The following is a 14,848-nucleotide window of genomic DNA, read 5'->3' on the forward strand; positions in this document are numbered from 1 at the left end:
TAAAAACATCAGGGCACCCATGAGAGCAATGGGAGGGGACGGCTGCTGGCCCTGCCCTGAGTGCTGCTTCAGGCCCGGCAGGGGAGTGGGGTCGTGTCCTGTGCCTCTGTCCAACTGTAAAACCACGACAGGGCCTGACGAGTGTGATACAGAACTCACACGAGCGGGCTGGGCACTGCCCACACCCCAGCCAAGATCGGGGGTTCCTGGGCTGCATGGACAAAGGGGGGGTGGGGTTGGGCCCTTTGCCAGCAGAGGGGGGACCAGAGCGCAGAGCAATCCTGGTTGCTCAGCACCCAACGGGATGTGAGCCCCATGTGGGCCCCAGGGGAGGGCTCTGCACCAATGGGGCCCTGGTGCGGCAGGGGGTGAGGGTCTCTGCACAGGGAAGCCCACCCTTCCACCTGCATCCGTGGGGGGGCTTCCCAGCCCCTCAGTCCCCTGGGTGCCAAGGGAACCAGCCTCACTGCTTCCCAGCCAGGTGAGCAGAGAACAGCAGCAGGATTCCCTGGGGGAGGGATTTCAGCCAGTACCACACCCCGCTGCCGAGTGGGGAGCCCTGGGTCCCCTGCGCAGGCTGTGAGTGGGAGGCAGCCTCTGCATCCCCGGCTCTGCTCTCTGTGGGCCAGGCCCCCCCATGCCCATCGCCGGGACCCTTCTGCACTTCCATCAGCCTGGGACCCCTGCTGGGCCACCCGCACTCGGCCCCCACCCACCGCCCCGTCTCCCTCGCCAGAGCCCGGCTGCGGTGCGGGATGTAGCTCCCGGAGGCAGTTGCTTAGCAACCGGCGGCGGGGCGGGGGGGAGGTGTTTCGCCGGAGCATCGCGGGCGGGGCTGCGGGGCGCCTCGGCGCTGCCGGTCGGCGGGAGATGGGGCCGGCGCCCGCCCCGCCCCTCCCCGTGGCCTCGGGTACCGGCTGGAGCGCGGCCAGAGAGCGACCCCAGGGGCTGAGCCGGCCGCGGTGACCGCCGCTCCCGGCACCTGCACGCTCGCCTCCCTCGCACGGCGGCCGCCAGATGCTCGCCCCTCGCACGCGGGCCCTGCGCACACTCACGCGCACGGGGCTCGGGCCGCTGCCCAGGCCCGCTCGCGCCCTCCCGCGGCTGGAGCTCTTCGGGGGGGCCGGGGGCGCTCCCCCCCCAGCGCGCGGCTCCGGCTCCGGCTCCCCAGCCCGCTGCAGCCGGCTCGGAAGGAGCCGAGACGCGCCGGCTGCTCCCGATGCAGTGCCTGGTAGGTGCCCCCCTGCGGGGTTTGGGGGACGGGGCCGGAGCCCAGGCGTCCGGGGGGTGGCGCGGGGTCGCCCCGCTGCGTCCCCGGCTCCACGGAGACAGCTGGTCCCTCCGCCCCCCTGTGGGGCGGCCCCACGGCTGGGAGCCGCCCGGCAACCTGCGGCAGTGCGGGAGGGGGGCGTGGGGCAGTGCCCGGCTGTGCGGGAGGGGCCCGGGCCCCTGGGTTCCCGCCGGGGAGGGGGCGGGGGCCCGGACTCCTGGGTTCTCTGCCCACCCCCTCCCCCCGCCACGGGCCTCAGTTTCTCTTTCGGTAAATGCACTTTCACTCGCCGTGGAGCCCGCGGGGCCCCCCCGCCCCCACTGCGCCCGGGGCCGCGGCTCGGGGGGCGCCCCACTGTCCTTGCTGACGCGGCGCCCATGTCACCGGCTGCTGACGGAAGCGGGGAGGGGGGCCACGCGGAGTTCACTCGCGACCCGGCTGCGGCTGCGCCTGTACTGCAGCCGCGTCCTCCGCCCTCCCCCACCCGGCCGTTCACGCGTGGGGCGTCGCGTCTGCGCCTGGCTGGCGGGGCGCTCAGTGGGGGCGGGACTGGCCACGCACCTGCGGCCCCCGCCCCGCCCCGCCGGGCACCCGTGCCGGGACAGCGGGGGCTGCGGGTCTGGAGTGGGGGGCGCCCGGGGGGCAAAGACCGAGGCCGGCGAGTGCGTCTGGTCTCCCCCACGCCGGCGCCGACCTGGCTCCTGGCGCCCGCCCCCCGCCCCCCGCGTTCCGTGAGCGGGAGGGCGGCGCGGCGGGGCGGAGGGGGCCCCGCACTCACCTTTCCCCCCGCAGCAGGTGGACCTGAAGCTGCGGGTGGAGGCGCTGGATGTGAGGATGGTGCCCAGGGCCGCGGGCAGCGAGCGGCCGGACCCGGAGTCCAAGGAGGACCGTGAGGAGCGGGTCCTGGCCGTGCTGGGCATCGCGGGCACCCTGCTCAACCTGCTGGTCATCATCTTCGTCTACGTCTACACCACCGTCTAGCCCGGCCCGGCCCGGCCGCCCCCGACAGCCCGGAGCGCAGCTGGACCCCGCGAGCAGCCGCCGCCCCGGGCCGGGACTGTGCCGCGGGCGGGGGGGCACATGGGGCGGCTTTGCCCGGCGGGGGGGACAGAGCAGACTCGGGTCTGAAGAGGCGTCCGAGGCAGCGCCGCCGGCTCAGGCCGCTCCCTGGCGGGCTGCCCGCCCAGAGCGCCAGGCTGGGGCCGCAGGCGAACCGGGGCCCTGTGGGGTGTGGGGCTGAGGCCCCAGTGTCACCCCCGGCGCTGAGCAATCACCAGGCCCACGGCCTAGAAGTGCCTCTGCCCCGCCGACGGGCCAGACCCCGCCCCGGCTGAGGCTCTCCCCAGGGTCTGCCCCCCGCCGGCTCCCCGCTCCGCGGAGGGGGCCAGGGCCTCTTCCTCTCCAAGTGCTCCGTGGGCCGCCGGGGCCCTGCCTGCTCGTGCGGCCGCCGCGGCCCCAGGGAGCTGGGGGGTCCCCAGGCCCGTCCCCTGCACAGCGGCGGGGCCAAGGCGCCTTGTGCTGGGCCGGTTCCCAGCGGCCCCTCGGGGGCACCCAGCACGTGGGCAGCGGGAGTCGGGGGGCGGGCCGGGCTCCCCAGCGCGCTCGCCGGGGACGGGCCGCGGGGGCGGGGCGGGCTCTGGGGCAGATTTTGTACCGGCGCAGGAGTTTTCTATGGGGGGGAATAATCACAATGCAAAACCGCTGGATTCAGCTCCCGTCTGCTGCAATGGGCGGGGTGCAGGGGGGGCCCCGGGCCAAACCACTGCGGGGCTGCTGGATTGGGGGGGGTCACAGTGCAGGATGCTCTGGGCCAAACCACTGCGGGGCTGCTGGAAAGGGGGGGGGGGTCACAGTGCTGGGCGCCCTGGGCCAAACCACTGCGGGGCTGCTGGATGGGGGTCACAGTGCTGGGCGCCCCAGGCCAAACCATTGCAGGGCTGCTGGATGGTGGGATCACAGTGCAGGATGCTCCAGGCCAAACCACTGTGGGGCTGCTGGATGGGGGTCACAGTGCTGGGCTCCCCTGGGCCAAACCACTGCCAGGCTGCTGGATGGAGGTCACAGTGCTGGGCGCCCCGGGCCAAACCATTGCAGGGCTGCTGGATGGTGGGATCACAGTGCAGGATGCTCCAGGCCAAACCACTGTGGGGCTGCTGGATGGGGGTCACAGTGTGGGGTGCCTTGGGCCAAACTACTGCTGGGCTGTTGGATGGGGGGGGTCACAGTGCTGGGCTCCCCTGGGCCAAACCACTGCCAGGCTGCTGGATGGAGGTCACAGTGCTGGGTGCCCCGGGCCAAACCATTGCAGGGCTGCTGGATGGTGGGATCACAGTGCAGGATGCTCCAGGCCAAACCACTGTGGGGCTGCTGGATGGGGGTCACAGTGTGGGGTGCCTTGGGCCAAACCACTGCGGGGCTGCTGGATGGGGGTCACAGTGCTGGGCGTCCTGGGCCAAACCACTGCTGGGCTGTTGGATGGGGTGGGGTCACAGTGCTGGGCTCCCCTGGGCCAAACCACTGCCAGGCTGCTGGATGGGGGTATCACAGTGCAGGATGCTCTGGGCCAAACTACTGCGGGGCTGCTGGATGGGGGTCACAGTGCTGGGCACCCCAGGCCAAACCACTGCCAGGCTGCTGGATGGAGGTCACAGTGCGGGGCGCCCTGGACCAAACCACTGCAGGGCTGCTGGATTGGGGGGGGTCACAGTGCGGGGCGCCGTGGGCCAAACCACTGCAGGGCTGCTGGATGGGGGGGTCACAGTGCTGGGCACCCCAGGCCAAACCACTGCGGTGCTGCTGGATGGGGGGATCACAGTGCAGGACGCTCTGGGCCAAACCACTGCGGGGCTGCTGGATGGAGGTCACAGTGCTGGGCACCCCGGGCCAAACCACTGCCAGTCTGCTGGATGGGGGATCACAGTGCAGAGCATCCCTGGGCCATCCCACTTCCTGTCTGCTGGATGGGGGGTCACAGTGCAGGGCTCCCATGGGCCATACCACTGTGGCTAGTGGATGGGGGGGTCACAGTGCAGGGCTCCCCTGGGCCAAACCACTGTGTCTGGTGGATAGGGGGGCCACAGTGCAGGGCTCCCCCAGGCCATACCGCTGTGGGTCAGCTGGTTGGAGGGCAGAGTGCAAGGTGCTTCTGGGTCATACCACTGCGTGTCTGCTGGATGGGGGGGATCACAGTACAGCGCATCCCTGGGTCATACCACTGCGGGGTCTGTTGGTCGGTTGGTCACAGTGCAGTGTGCTCGTGGGCTCTGTTTGTCTGCTGGTTGGGGGGCACATTGCAGGGCATTCCTGGGCCATACCACTGATTGTCTGCTGGTTGGGGGGGTAACCATTCAAGGTACCCCTGGGCCTTACCACTGCAGGCCTGTTGGGTGTGGGGCGAGGGAGTGTCATGGTGCATGGAGCATCTGGGTCACAACACTGCATGTCTGGCTGTTGTTCCCTGTCTTGGAGCTCTGTCCCGGCAGGAAGGTCCCAGCCTGCCGCCAGGGGTGCACACAAGCTGGCAGCTTGCCCCCGGCAACGTGAACTTTCAGCCTGGCTCAGAGCCCAGGCAAAGGCCAGCCACGCAGCCCTGCTGAGCCCCAGCGGGGGGCTCTGAACTTCAGCGGTGGCGGGCCCGGGGCTCTCCTGTCTGTCCGGACCCTCCAGTGACCCGGCTGGATTCAGGACCTGCTTGTCTCACACCGTCTGTCTCTGCACTGAGCCCCTTGGAGCTGGCTGGGAAAGGAGGCACATGAGCCAGTCCCCTTGGGGTCAGCCCATGGGTGCAGACGTGTTTGTCTGTCGGTCCACCCCCACCCCCTGGGTGTCTGGTCAGTCCAGATCTGCCCTGCTGGCACCCGCGACCCCTCACTCCTGGAGGGAGGGGATCACAACACCCCCCCCAGGCCTGACCTCTGGGTAACCCCCATCCCATGAGCAGCACACATGGGAACAGTTAGAAAGGGGCGGGCCTAGGAACCAGGGCTCTCCCCTGCACGGGGAGGGGAGTGCGGACTAGTGGTTAGAGCAAGGGGCTGGGTGCCAGGACGCCTGCGTCCTGCCCCTGTTCCCTCCCTTACTCTCAGGGTCCCCCTCTGCTGCTCAGCTCCGCCACAGGGTTGCAGCCGCCTCCAGGTACCTGCGGTGCCAGGCCGGCCCCGCCCCGGCTCCCGGCGGGGAGGGGGCCCGGAGACCCGGCCTAGCCGGGCAGCGAGGATCCAGCTCCGCCGCTTCGCTCTGTCCGCGGGCGGGAGTCAAGTGCCCCCGGGCCCGTCTCCGCCCCTGCCCCGCCGCCCCCCAGGCCCCTCCCCCGGGCCCCGCCTCCCACCTCCCCCCGAGCCCCACCCGCCCCGGGGGATGCCCGGGGGATCCCCGCCACGATGCAGCCGCCCGCGCTGGCCGCCCTCGCCCTGCTGGCCGCGCTGCTGCTGCGGGAGGTGCGAGGCCAGGGCGGGGCCGGGCCCCAGGGGCTGAGCCCCGCCCGCAGGGCCCAGCGCCCCCGGCCCGGCCGCCCCCTGCCCGCGGGGTCCCGCCCGCCCGGCCCGCAGGAGAAGCGCCGAGCGAGCCCGGCCCGGCGGGGCCAGCGCGTCCCCGCGGCAGGCAGGTGAGTGGGGGGAGGGCGCGCCCTGCCCGGGGGCCGAGCCCTGCTGCCCTGGCCAGCCCGGAGCTGGGGGCCGCGGCCACTGCGGTAGCCCATGCGCGGGCCTGTCCCCGTCCCCGTCCCCGGCGCTCCGGAGGGAAACGCGGGAGCCAGGCAAGTGGCCCAGTCGCCAGGAAGGGGAGGGCGCGCTCGGCCGCCAGCCCCCGCCGGGTCCACCCGCCCCCCCCGGGTGGCCGATCCACCCGTCCCTTGTCCCCACCTCACTGCTCCCCCGGGGGCTCTCGCACTTTGCACCAGGGCGCGGTTGTCCCAGCGCTCTCGCCTGCCCCTTGGGCCCCCGTGGCCCCCGACCGGGCTGGGGGCAGAGCTCCGCCGTGGGGCCGGCCGTGGCCTGCTCTGTCCAGCAGCCCGGGAGCAGGGTGGAGACCTGTGAAGTGGGCCCCTGCCTTGAGCACCTGCAGCCACCTTCTCCCCGGGTCTCCTCTTGTGCCCCCCATCGCCACCTGGGCGCCTCCCTCGGGACCCCTAGGTTAATGAGGGGAGACAGCCCCCACCCTGGTGAACTCTGGAGGCGAGGGGGCCCAGGGCCAGGGTAGCAGGGGGCTGTAGGTCAGGGCTGTGGGGGCAGTGGGGTGTCTGGGAGGCAGGCCAGGAGCAGCGGGGGCTGTGGGTCAGGGCTGGGGGGGGCAGTGGGGTGTCTGGGAGGCAGGCCAGGAGCAGCGGGGGCTGTGGGTCAGGGCTGGGGGGGCAGTGGGGTGTCTGGGAGGCAGGCCAGGAGCAGCGGGGGCTGTGGGTCAGGGCTGGGGGGGGCAGTGGGGTGTCTGGGAGGCAGGCCAGGAGCAGCGGGGGCTGTGGGTCAGGGCTGGGGGACAGTGGAGTGTCTGGGAGGCAGGCCAGGAGCAGCGGGGGCTGTGGGTCAGGGCTGGGGGACAGTGGAGTGGCCGGGGGGGCAGGCCAGGAGCAGCAGGGGGTGGGGGGCAGCCGGCAGCCCAGGCCAGTCTGAGCTCAGCCCCTGCCTGTGCTGTGCCTGCCTTGTGGGGGGGGGCAGTTTGGGGGACCCCCTGGCTCGGCTGTGGGGGAGGGGCCTGGCAGCTCCTGGAGGAAACGTGGTTGAGGAATTTGGGGCCACGTTTCCACCTCCTGGTGCTGCCCCTCCCCCACCACGTCTTTGCGGGGGGGAGGGGCCGATCCTGCCGCGGGAGACCTGGCGGGGGGCTGGTTCCTGCCCTTGGCTCCCTGCTGCAAAAGCTGTTCAGGGCGCCAGACTCCCAACCCCCTCCCCACCCTGGTCAGAGCGCCCCACAGGCAGGCAGCGGGGCTAGTGGTCAGAACAGGGGGCCCTTGGGACCTCCGACTCCTGGGTTCTCTCCCAGCTCGGGGTGGGAGCCAGGGCAGGAGAACTGGCTCCCTGCTCCCCCTTGGAGCCAGGCAAACCCCCTCCCCACAGCGCCCTGGGGAAGGCTTAACCTGCCCCCACCTTTCTTTCATTGGAGCCAGGAGCCCCTGAGTGCAGCCCAGGCCCACCTTTGTGTTCTGTAGGGCTGGGTGTTACCTGTGGAGGATGGGTGTAGGGGGGTCTCTACAGGCAGGTGGGGACCAGCAACTTTCTGGGGGGCGTCCCCAGGGTCAGAACTAAAGAACAGCTCAATCCCCCTCCTCTTCTCTTCACTAGTCAGGGAGAGAACCCAGGAGTCCTGGCTCCCAGCCCCCACCAAGTCAGGGAGAGAACCCAGGAGTCCTGGCTTTGCCCTTCCCAATGGACAGCCCACTCCAGGATGGCCCCAGTGCTGTTAGCTCAGGCAGCCCCACTATCCCCCATATATCTGCCCTCCCCCTGTCCCAGAGGCCTGGGTAACTCAGCCTCTGGCCCCCAGGAGGCTGGGCTGGGCTGGGCCCTTCAGGGGAGGGGTCTGCTCTGGGCCCTGGGACTGCAGCAGGAGCTGGCTGGGAGGGGGGCCCAGGCCAGGTGGGAGTGGGGGTGGCAGGGAGGGTCCCAGCTGAGGCCGGGGTGGGCCTGGGAGGGTGGCCCAGGCTGGGGGGGTGTGGCTGGAAGCGGGGGCCTCAGCTCAGGCAGGAGTGGGGCAGGGCTGCCCTCACTGTGCTCTGTTCCCTTGGCAGCCCCCGCTCCTGCGGCACAGCCTGCTGCCCTGGCTGGAGCCTGGCCCCCCACACCCAGAAGTGCACAAAAGGTATGGGGGGGGTCTGTGCTGCTCCCACCTCAGCTGTAGGAGGCAGCAGACCCAGGGTTGGGGACATGGGGGGGTCCTCCTGGGGCGTCCCGCCCCCCTCGTCCCTCCCACGTTTGGGGTCACTCTTCCTGCCCCTCTGCACACCACCGCAACCCTGGTTGGGACACAGGCCCCGGGCCATGGGGAGGGTCTGGGACATGCAGGGCAGGCTGTGGGGAGTTGGGGAGCTGGGAATGGGGGGACCCAGCTGTGTTCCTCTTCTGAGCCCTTGTCTCTCTCCAGCCAGCTGCACCCCGAAGTGCCGCAATGGGGGGCTGTGCCAGGAGCCCCAGGTCTGCACCTGCCCCCCAGGTTTTGCTGGCCACCGGTGTGAACAGGTGCTGCCCCCCGACACTCCACGGTTCAGGTCCAGCTCCCACCTGGCCAGAGCCACAGTCCCACGCCCCATACCCAGCACCTCCAGGAAGGCAGCCTTTGTGCGCTGGCGGCCACTGACGTGAGTGGGGCAAGGGCTGCAGGAAGGGTGAGAAGGAGCTGTGAGGACAGGAGAGGGGTGCAGGAAGGGGGTGATGGAGCTTGCAGGAGCAGGGTGCAGGCACAGAGCAGGGGGCTGCAGGAGGGGGGGGATGAAGGCTGCAGGAGTGGGGTGCAGGCACGGAGCAGGGGGCTGCAGGAGTGGGGGGATGGAGGCTGCAGGAGGGGGGTGCAGGCAGGAAGCAGGGGGGCTGCAGGAGGGGGTGCAGGAAGGGAGGAATAGGGGGTGGGGGGGAGCCAGGGGGCGTCTCTGCTCTTTTCCTTTAGAAGTTTGGCTGCGGCTCATTTCCAGGGCCCTGGCGGGAGCTGGGCCCCAGTGCTGGTCAGGGGTGCTGTGTGCTGGCTGGTGCTGTGTAGTGGGTGGGTTCTGGGTTCCTGGTGGTGGAAGTGAGACCCATGGGAGAGCAGGGGGGCGCAGGGCCGTCTGTCTGTCTGTCTGGCTGCTCCAGGGCTATTTATAGACCTGGTGAAATCCTCTGGCCTCCCCCCCCACCCCCCACTGCTCCTGGGGAGGCAGGATGGGGGACTTGGCCTGGCAGCCCCTCCGGCCATGGGGTCTCCTCTTCGGGGGTGGGGGCCAGCAGCAGCTGCTCTGTGTGGCTGGGGGGGCTCTGTGCCCCACCAGCCCCGCTGTGCAGGGAAGGGGCCGCCGTTCCCAGGCCTGGCCCTTCCTGGCGGGAGCCGGCAGCCAGCCAAGGCCCTGAGCTCATGTCGCAGCTGGGGAGCGGGGAGGGGCTTCCCCCAGCAGGGCGTCTCACCCCCTATAGGGGAGGGGGAAGGCAGGACACCTGGGTTCTCTGCCTGAGCAGCAACATGGGCACCCCCCTGTGGCTGACCCAGCCCAGCTCAGGGGGTGGGGTGGGGAGCAGGGGGCTGTGGGGGTTTAGGGGCAGGGAGTGGGGGGCGCTGGGGGGGGCAGCAGCAGTGGGGTTCAGTGCAGCTGGGACCCCTCAGTGCACCGCTCTCCCCAGGCCGGCCGAGGTCCAGGCTGTGCTGCGGCGCCGGGTCAGTGCCAGGGACAAGTTGGCCTCAGCGCTGGTCAAGCACCTGGAAGCCCAGGACAGCAAGATGGCACCCCCCACGGCTCCCCCCTGCACGCGACACCCCCATCCCCCACAGACCCTGCTGCCTGGTACGGGGCAAAGCCTGGGGCCGGGCGGTGGGGGGCCGGGGGGCTGGAGCTGGGGGCTGAGGGGGCTAGAGCCTCAGGGCACATTGGGGTGTGGGGGGTACGGTGGGGGGCAGCTGTTCAGGAATTGAGGGGTGCTGGGTGCCACCCGCCTGACACTGTCCCCTGCCGCTTGTCCCAGGCCAGAATCAGCCCCGGCTCTGCCCAGGGCTCCCTGCTCCTGCCCCCACTGGGACAAGGGGGCGGCTGGGAGCAGCGATTGGGGTGTATCTCAGGTTGGGCTCCTGGCAGGGATCTTCAGGGCTGGTGTGGGGAGGAGGGGAGGTGCTCAGGGCCGAGGGCTGGCGCTGGACATGCCGGGCGTGGGGTGGGATGTTTGGGGCCCAAAGCGAGGTGTGCCTGATGGGGCATTCAGGGTGGGTGTGGGGCTGTGGGGGGGCAAGGGCGTGCAGGGCGGGTGGCGGGGCAGGTGAGGGGGGCCAAGGGTGCATGGGGAGACAGGGGCTGAGGGCAGGGGGGCTGGGTGAGGGCAGAGGGTGCAGGGCTGGCAGGGGTTGGGCAGGTGGGGGGCAGAGGGCGCAGGGCCATCAGGGGTTGGGCAGGGGCAGAGGGTGCTAGGCTGGTGGGGGCAGAGGGGGCTGGGTGGGGGCAGAGGGCTGAGAGGGCAGAGGGCCAGCGGGGGCAGAGGGCGCATGGGGCGGGGGCAGATAGGTGCAGGAGGCTGGGCAGGGGCAGAGGGCGCAGGGGGCTGGCAGGGGCAGAGGGGGCTTGGTGGGGGCAGAGGGCACAGGGGGCTGGGCAGGGCTGGCAGGGGCAGAGGGGGCTGGGTGGGAGCAGAGGGCGCAGGGCCAGCGGGGGCAGATAGGTGCAGGGGGCTGGGCGGGGGCAGAGGGCGCAGGGGGCTGGGCTGGGCAGGGCCGGCACGGCGTGGCGCAGCGCGGGGTGGGGAAGAGTTAACGCGGCGGCGGCAATGATGGCCGAGGTCCCTCTGGCACCCTGCCCAGCCCAGCTCCACGCGCCGCTCACTCGCAGGGAGCTGGCCGGGCACTCGGTGCGGAGCGGGAGTCGAGCGCCATTGCTCCTGCGCTGCTGCTGCCCGGGGCGCAGGCATGGCCGGAGCCCTCGCCCGCCTGCTGCTGCCGCTGGCCGCCGCTGCCCTGCTGCTGGCGCTCGCTGCTGCCCAGGCGCCCAGCCGGCTGCGGGTGCTCTTCACGCCCACGGTGTGCCGGCTGCACTGCTCCGGGCACCGCTGCACCCACCGCTGCGAGCGCGGCAACGCCACCGTGCTGGACAGCGGGGACCACGCCGGGCCCGCCACCCGTGCCACCGGCTTCCGCGTCTGTGAGTACTGGGCGCCGGCCCTGCCCCGCCCCGCACCTGCTGCCGGCAGGGGGCTCTCTGGAGTCCCCCCCCGCCCTGCACCTGCTGCTGTGGGGGCACCTGGGGGGTGGCCGTGGGGTAGGAGAGCTTTGGGGTTCCCCGTCAAGTCTCTGGCTGGGTGTGAGTTACGTAGCAGGGAGATGAGCTGCCTCTGCCGGCCTGGGGGTGGGAGACGCCCCTGCCTTGGGCCCCCCAGCCAGTCGCGCTCTTCAGGCCCTTCCAGGGGGGCAGGGGGCGGCTTGCTGTGGGGCTGCTTGGAGAGCTCTGGGGAGGCAGGGCTCAGTGTGGGGCTGCCAGGGGACAGGGCAGGGTGTGTGGGGCTGGCTGGGGGTGAGGGAAGGGGGCTGGCTTGGGGGCAGGGCTGGGGGTGTGGCACTGGCAGGGGCAGGGCTGGGGGTCAGCAGGGGGCCTCTGTGGGGCTGGCTGGGGGGCAGGGCGGGCTCGTGGGGCTGGCTGGGGGGCTCCTGGGGCTGTGGGTTGAGCTCTGGCCAGGAGAGGCTTTTCCCAGCCTGTCCCAGCTGCTCCACATCCCGCCCACGCTGTCCCATGAGCTCATTGTTGTGTGCGACCCCCCCCGGCCCCCGGTTGGGAGCCGGCTCCGCCCTGTCCCGGCTCGGCAGCAGGACCCGCCTGGACTTCCGCTGGGGGTGAAGCAGAGAACCCACGGCCCTGCCTCCCACGCCTGCGCCTGGGGGCCAGCGAGCGCAGCAGGGGCTGGGCGCCCGGACGCCTGGGTTCTGCCCCGGCTGGAGGAGAGGAGCAGGGGTGATGGTAACAGCATGGGGCTGGGCGCCCGGACGCCTGGGTTCTCCTCTGCTAGGGGAGCGTTGTGGAGTCTGGTGGTCACAGCAGGGGGCTGGGCGCCCGGACGCCTGGGTTCTGCCCCGGCTGGAGGAGCGGAGCGGGGGTGATGGTAACAGCAGGGGGCTGGGCGCCCGGACGCCTGGGTTCTCCTCTGCTAGGGGAGCGTTGTGGGGTCCGGTGGTCACAGCAGGGGGCTGGGCGCCCGGACGCCTGGGTTCTGCCCCGGCTGGAGGAGAGGAGCGGGGGTGATGGTAACAGCATGGGGCTGGGCGCCCGGACGCCTGGGTTCTCCTCTGCTAGGGGAGTGTTGTGGGGTCCGGTGGTCACAGCAGGGGGCTGGGTGCCCGGACGCCTGGGTTCTGCCCCGGCTGGAGGAGCGGAGCGGGGGTGATGGTAACAGCATGGGGCTGGGCGCCCGGACGCCTGGGTTCTCCTCTGCTAGGGGAGTGTTGTGGGGTCCGGTGGTCACAGCAGGGGGCTGGGTGCCAGGACGCCATGGTGCTACCTCAAGTAAGACCCTTCCTCGGCCCGTGCCTCAGTTTCCCCTGGCATGGGGCTGGGCTCCTTGCAGTGCAGGCTGGGCGTAGGGGCTGGCTCTCTGTCTGATGTTGCTCACGTGAGCACCCCCGGATCATGGCATCTCTGCCTGGCTGGGGCCATGCCCCCCTCAGTCCCTACCCGCTCTGTGCTCCATCCCTGGCCTCCTGCCTTACCTGGCACAGCCACCCTGAGCTCTGCCCCCCCACCTGCTGCGCTGCCCCCTTGCACGGCCTGCTCCCTTTCCAGCTGACCCCCACCTGGCCCCTCTGGGCTGAGCTGGCATGGGGCTGGGGCTCCAGCCAGGCTTGGAGGAGTTGGAGGGAGGGTTCTCCCCCATCTGAGGCTCCCAGGCTGCACCCTCCCTGCTGCTGCTTCCCAGCCCCCTCCCCCATCCCCAGCTGCTGCAGCCGGGGGGTCCCGGTGTCTGGAGGTGGGACCCAGCGGGGGATGGTCCCAGCCCAGCAGGGCTCTGTCCTGGGCACTGGGGGTGTGGGGGGAGCTGTAGAGGGGATGTGTGGGACCCCACTCCCCTGGGCTCAGCGGCTTGTGGGAGTGGGGGGCACAGACAGTGCCCCCCGAAGACTCTGCCCCCCCTTCCTGTGGGGGCTGGGTTAACCTGGGTGGTCCCCGCCGTCTGGGTTCCTGCTGTCCCCTCCAGCTGACCCCAGCCCAGCTGCGCCACTGGCAGCGGGGGGGGGGGGGGGGGGGGGGCTTGGCTGCTGCGCGGTGGGGGGGCACAGCTGGCTGGGGGGGAACATCTGTGCACCAGGACCCCAGCCAGGCGGGGGGGGAGGGGGTTAGCTGAGGCCAGGCCCAGCCCCGCCCACAACTTAGCCATGTACCCAGCAGTGGGTGGGGGCGGGGGAGGCTAGATGTGGGTCCCTGCAAGTCCCCCAGGGTGGCCCCTCAGGCTTCCCGCGCTGGGGGGGATTGTAACTGGCCCAGCCCCCAAAGGGTTAATGGTTGAACTGGGCTGGAGCAGTATCTGGACCCACCCCCTGCCCCAGCTGTGCCGATGGCGCAGCGCCTGAAACAGCCCCACCCCCAGCCCTGCCAGTGCCCCCCACTCCCCCCAACAGCCCTGCCGGTGCCCCCTGCTCCTGGCCTGCAGCCACCCAGCCCTGCTGGTGCCCCCCAGTGTCCCCCCAAAGCCCTGCCGGTGCCCCCCGCTCCCACCAACAGCCCTGCCGGTGCCCCCCGCTCCTGGCCTGCAGCCACCCAGCCCTGCCAGTGCCCCCTGGTGCCCCCCACTGCCCCCCCACCCTGCCGGTGGCCCCCCCCCCCACAGCCCTGCTGGTGCTGCCTACTCCTGGCCTGCAGCCCTCCCCAGCCCTGCCTGTGCCCCCGACTCCCCTCCCTCAGCCCCGCAGCCCTGCCGGTGCCCCTGACCTGGGAGGGCACTGTGGGTCCTTGCCCCTCACCCCACCCCCGAGCCCTCTGACCTCTGCCCTTGCCTTGCAGTCCTGTGCCCGCTGCTCTGCCAGAATGGGGGTGTCTGCATCAAGAAGGACCAGTGTCTCTGCCCCCCTGGCTTCACCGGCAAGTTCTGCCAGATCCCAGCCCCCCCGGCCCAGCGCCCTGCCCCAGGGCAGGAGACTGGCAGCCCGGGGGGCCCGCAGCCGCTCACCCAGTCCGTCTACACGCTGCCCCTCGCCAACCACCAGCAGGAGCGTGACGGTGAGGGCCCCGCAGGGGGCAGGGGACACCCACGCCCCGTGGCAGCTGGGCTGGGCCCTGCAGCGGCTGGACAATGCTCGGCCTCTGCCCCCAGGGATGCCCTCGCCCGTGTCCATGTCTGTGCCCCACCACCCCCAGCCCTGGCACTGCCCCCCTCTGCCCCCAGGCGCCCTGTCCATGGTGAATGTCCACGTGCAGCACCCGCCAGAGGCCCCGGTGACCATCCACCAGGTGGAGCGGGTGAACGAGGCCAGTGCCCCGGGGGAGCTGCCTGCCAACGCCCTCCCGCCTGCCCGCCCTGCCCTCGTCAGCGCCCTGGCCCAGAGCAGCCCCCGCGCCAGCGCCTACGACGAGAGTGCCGGCTTTGGGTACTGCTTCCAGCAGCTCCACGCCGGGGAGGTAACGGGGGCACTGAGGGGCAAGGGGCCCGCAGGAGGCCTGCATGGGGCACGGGACAGCCGAGGAGCGTGCGAGGGGGCTGGCCCGGGGCAGATGAGCGTGCGAGGGGGCCGGCCCGGGGCAGATGAGCGTGCGAGGGGCCAGCACTCCGTGGGGCATGGCTGGGAGGTGGAGGTGAGGAAAGCAATGATTGTACTCAGCCTCACACCTAGTTGTGTCCATGTGTCACACTCGCCTGTTGGCACACGTGCGCCCTGCCAGCCAACCCCGCTGCACTTGTCTGGCACCCAGGTGCTCGTTCGCTCACGGGGGCTGGTCCCCAGCAC

The 14,848-nt window shown here is 71.6% G+C and overlaps 1 protein-coding gene across 5 annotated transcripts in view; it reads left to right on the forward strand.

The window, feature by feature from the left end:
* Positions 1 to 5,636: 5,636 nt before the first annotated feature.
* Positions 5,637 to 14,848, forward strand: part of LTBP4 (latent transforming growth factor beta binding protein 4) — a 39,005-nt gene continuing 29,793 nt past the window's right edge. For 2 of the 5 annotated variants that reach the window (XM_075017728.1, XM_075017729.1), the window contains exons 1-7: positions 5,637 to 5,873; positions 7,989 to 8,059; positions 8,342 to 8,555; positions 9,565 to 9,725; positions 10,755 to 11,063; positions 13,908 to 14,123; positions 14,290 to 14,522. In XM_075017728.1, coding sequence (XP_074873829.1) covers positions 5,650 to 5,873; positions 7,989 to 8,059; positions 8,342 to 8,555; positions 9,565 to 9,725; positions 10,755 to 11,063; positions 13,908 to 14,123; positions 14,290 to 14,522 — 1,428 coding nt within the window. In that variant the 5' untranslated portion in view covers positions 5,637 to 5,649. Of the gene's footprint in view, positions 5,874 to 5,949; positions 6,024 to 7,988; positions 8,060 to 8,341; positions 8,556 to 9,564; positions 9,726 to 10,754; positions 11,064 to 13,907; positions 14,124 to 14,289; positions 14,523 to 14,848 lie in introns of those variants that run through there. The other 3 variants (XM_075017730.1, XM_075017731.1, XM_075017732.1) reach the window with 3 other exon arrangements.

Source organism: Carettochelys insculpta, chromosome 22 (genome assembly GCF_033958435.1).
Source record: "Carettochelys insculpta isolate YL-2023 chromosome 22, ASM3395843v1, whole genome shotgun sequence".
In the NCBI taxonomy this organism is placed as follows: Eukaryota; Metazoa; Chordata; order Testudines; family Carettochelyidae; genus Carettochelys; species Carettochelys insculpta.